This window comes from Capsicum annuum, chromosome 2 (genome assembly GCF_002878395.1).
Source record: "Capsicum annuum cultivar UCD-10X-F1 chromosome 2, UCD10Xv1.1, whole genome shotgun sequence".
Taxonomy (NCBI): domain Eukaryota; kingdom Viridiplantae; phylum Streptophyta; class Magnoliopsida; order Solanales; family Solanaceae; genus Capsicum; species Capsicum annuum.
The window spans coordinates 33,022,652-33,025,530 of record NC_061112.1 but is presented as its reverse complement, the minus strand read 5'-3'; the positions used below and the strand labels follow the sequence as shown (position 1 = coordinate 33,025,530).

The following is a 2,879-nucleotide window of genomic DNA, read 5'->3' as shown; positions in this document are numbered from 1 at the left end:
TTATGGACCGGCGAGGGGGTATGAACCGGTGGGGGGTATGAACCGACGGGGGGGTCGGGTCAGCGCCGGGGGACGGCGACCGGAGGTCGGGTCGGCGCCGGAGGTCGGAGCCGGCGGTCGGGTCGGGTCGGCGCCGAAGGTCAGCGACGGCGCCGGGGACCGGGGGCCGGTGCGCTAGCGATGGAGAGAGGGTAGGGAGAGAGAGAGAGGGCCGGCGACCGGAGGTCGTGGCCGGCGGTCGGTCAGCGCCGGGGACCGGAGGTCGGAGCCGGCGGCCGGATCGGGTCAGCGCCGAAGGTCAGGACGGCGCCGGGGACCGGGGGCCGGTGCGCTAGAGATGGAGAGAGGGTAAGGAGAGAGGAGAGAGAGAGAGAGAGAGATTTACATAATCAAGATTCATGTATGCATAGAGATTTAAACCACTGCTCCAGATAGAACAAAGAAATTATAAGAAACATCTAGTTCTGCTAACAGCAAAGTGTCAAACCGTTCAAGATGAAGGGGGAAAAATCATATCCTTGCAAATACCTCAGAACGGGCTTCCATTGTTACTGATTTAATGTTCTCCTTCCCTGTCCAAAGCCTTGGGATTGAATCGCTATCATGGCTGAACACAGTATTAAACCTAAAGCCCCAAACTGTCAGTAATTTAAAGGTTAAAACAACAGAAGATCAAATATAAAACAAGAAAAATTGTGCACCTATCCTTCATTCGCATCAAAACTTTTCCAGCTTCTTCTCTTGCTTTCTTCTCCACAACACTTCTAGCGTAATCCTTCAGATTGTGCATCATTCTGTCAAATGCATCCTGATCCAATTCAAAGCCTGAAAGAGCTGGGGAGAAGCATGATATGGCCACATCAGTCTCACGTTTTAGAAGATTTCTTATTGAAGCCCATGTTTCACTCCCGCCAACCTCAAAAAGGGATTCTACAGGTTCAGCAAGTGCAGCTCTGATTTGTTTCTGTCAAATAAAATCTGGCTAAGACATGCATCCTCTAAAGTTATTGATTTGCTGAAGAAGAAATAAAAGGAACAAAGACGTCCTTCGACATAATTTTTACCAACAACCAATGGTGGATTTTCTACATTAGGAAACTTACATCATAAGTGGCCTGCAGTTCTGATAACTTATCATTACGAACAGAGGACACGTGAACCTCGATATCACGATGGAGTTTGTCAAGAACTTTTGAAGCATCCCAATTAGCATGTCTTATGGAAGCATCTGAAATTGGTGAGAGAAGCTCAAATAAATGGAGTGAATGGTGGGTATGAACTTCCATTTGAATTACCACCAAGGTATGAATGGTGGCTTACACTTACAGTCTAGTCTCTCGTGGTATTGGTGGTGGTTCTCCACACAATAGGTATGGTTTCAATTGTCACGAGTTCATTCCCTGCCCATTCTCCCATGTAAGGGAATTTATTATTTGTAAAAAAATTACATTTCAATTTATCCTTAAGAATAACACAAAAGCCAAAAAATATATACTTCCATTTCAACTGATCCTTCAGAAGTTGCACAAAAGCCCAAAAAGTATGTCCATACTCTGAAAATCTGAAAGAGTAACCAATTATTCCTTCCCCAAACATCACCTACAACCACCACCACCACCACCACCCACCCCTCAAACCCAAAAAAAATAAAAAATGAAAACAACCCACCCACCCAAAAAGAAAAAAAAGGCAGCATGGGGCCAACTGTTACATAAACTAACCAGATCACCTGTCAAACTTACAGCCACTATATTTTTGAGGTAAAACACCGACCAATTACTCCCAAATATTTTTAAGGGAAAATTTCATTTACATACAAAAAAGTAAATAGCTTACAAAAAAAAAAAAAATCAAGCTTGTGTTTGTTAATTAAAATGACCATTATAACTTAAAATGGCCTAGGCCATTTTCTTCCTTTTTCTTTTCTTTTTTAATCAATAATTAAAAAAAAAAAAACATTTTTTTGTTTGTTTTTTTTTTTGCTGCATTTTTCTTTATTAAAAAGAAAAACCTTTTAACGTTTTTTTTCAAACTTTTTCCATACAACTTTTTTTCATGTACCAATATTGTATAGGTGTATAAACATTTATATATGATGTATAAATAGTTATGTTGTGTATATGTAATATATAGATATTGCATAATTAGTTATGTAGTGTATATGTAATGTATCGATATTGTATATATAATGTATAACCGTATATCGATATTATATAAATGGCGTATATATATGATATACAAATAGTTATATAGTGCATATGTAATATATTGATATTGTATAAATGTGCATACAGTATAAATGTGTATCGATATTGTATAAATGGTGTACAAGTGTGTATCAATATTATATAAATAGTATATAATGATGTATAAACGTATATCGATATCACATAAATAATGTATAAATGTGTCTTGTATCGATATTGTACAAGTAATACTCCATCCTTCCTTTAATGAAACAATCTATTACACAAACCATTAAATTATGTAAAACAAAATTGAGTATAGTTGATGTTATGATCGGACAGAATAAGCAATACCACAAGCAAGAGAAAAACAAGATGAACACACAAATTTACATGGAAACCCTCGATGGGAAAAACCACGGGCAGAGGCAGAGGAATTTCACTATAATGGATGGATAATACAATGAGGAGAATGACGTATAAAACACACGCCGAAAACGACCCACTAAACGCACTTATATAATACGTGCGTACAAATAAATCCTAAGCCCAAAAACATACAGGTCCATACCGCGGGGGTATCGGCCCGATCCCTACGCTACCACCACAGACCCCACAAAAGATCACAAACATGGGGCGCACAGCGAACTTTTCAGGGCCGGATCAACAAAATTCGGATCACAAACTCTAATA

General features: G+C 39.6%; 1 protein-coding gene across 1 annotated transcript in view; it reads right to left on the bottom strand.

Moving 5' to 3' along the window:
• The window catches only part of LOC107857658 (protein ROOT HAIR DEFECTIVE 3 homolog 2), a 13,516-nt gene extending 11,672 nt beyond the window's left edge, over nt 1-1,844 (bottom strand). Inside the window, exons 1-3 of the mRNA XM_016702511.2 lie at nt 1,104-1,844; nt 702-964; nt 529-625 (exon numbers count right to left, since the gene is read on the bottom strand). Coding sequence (XP_016557997.1) covers nt 529-625; nt 702-964; nt 1,104-1,286 — 543 coding nt within the window. The 5' untranslated portion in view covers nt 1,287-1,844. The remainder of the gene's footprint in view (nt 1-528; nt 626-701; nt 965-1,103) is intronic.
• Nucleotides 1,845-2,879: the final 1,035 nt, after the last annotated feature.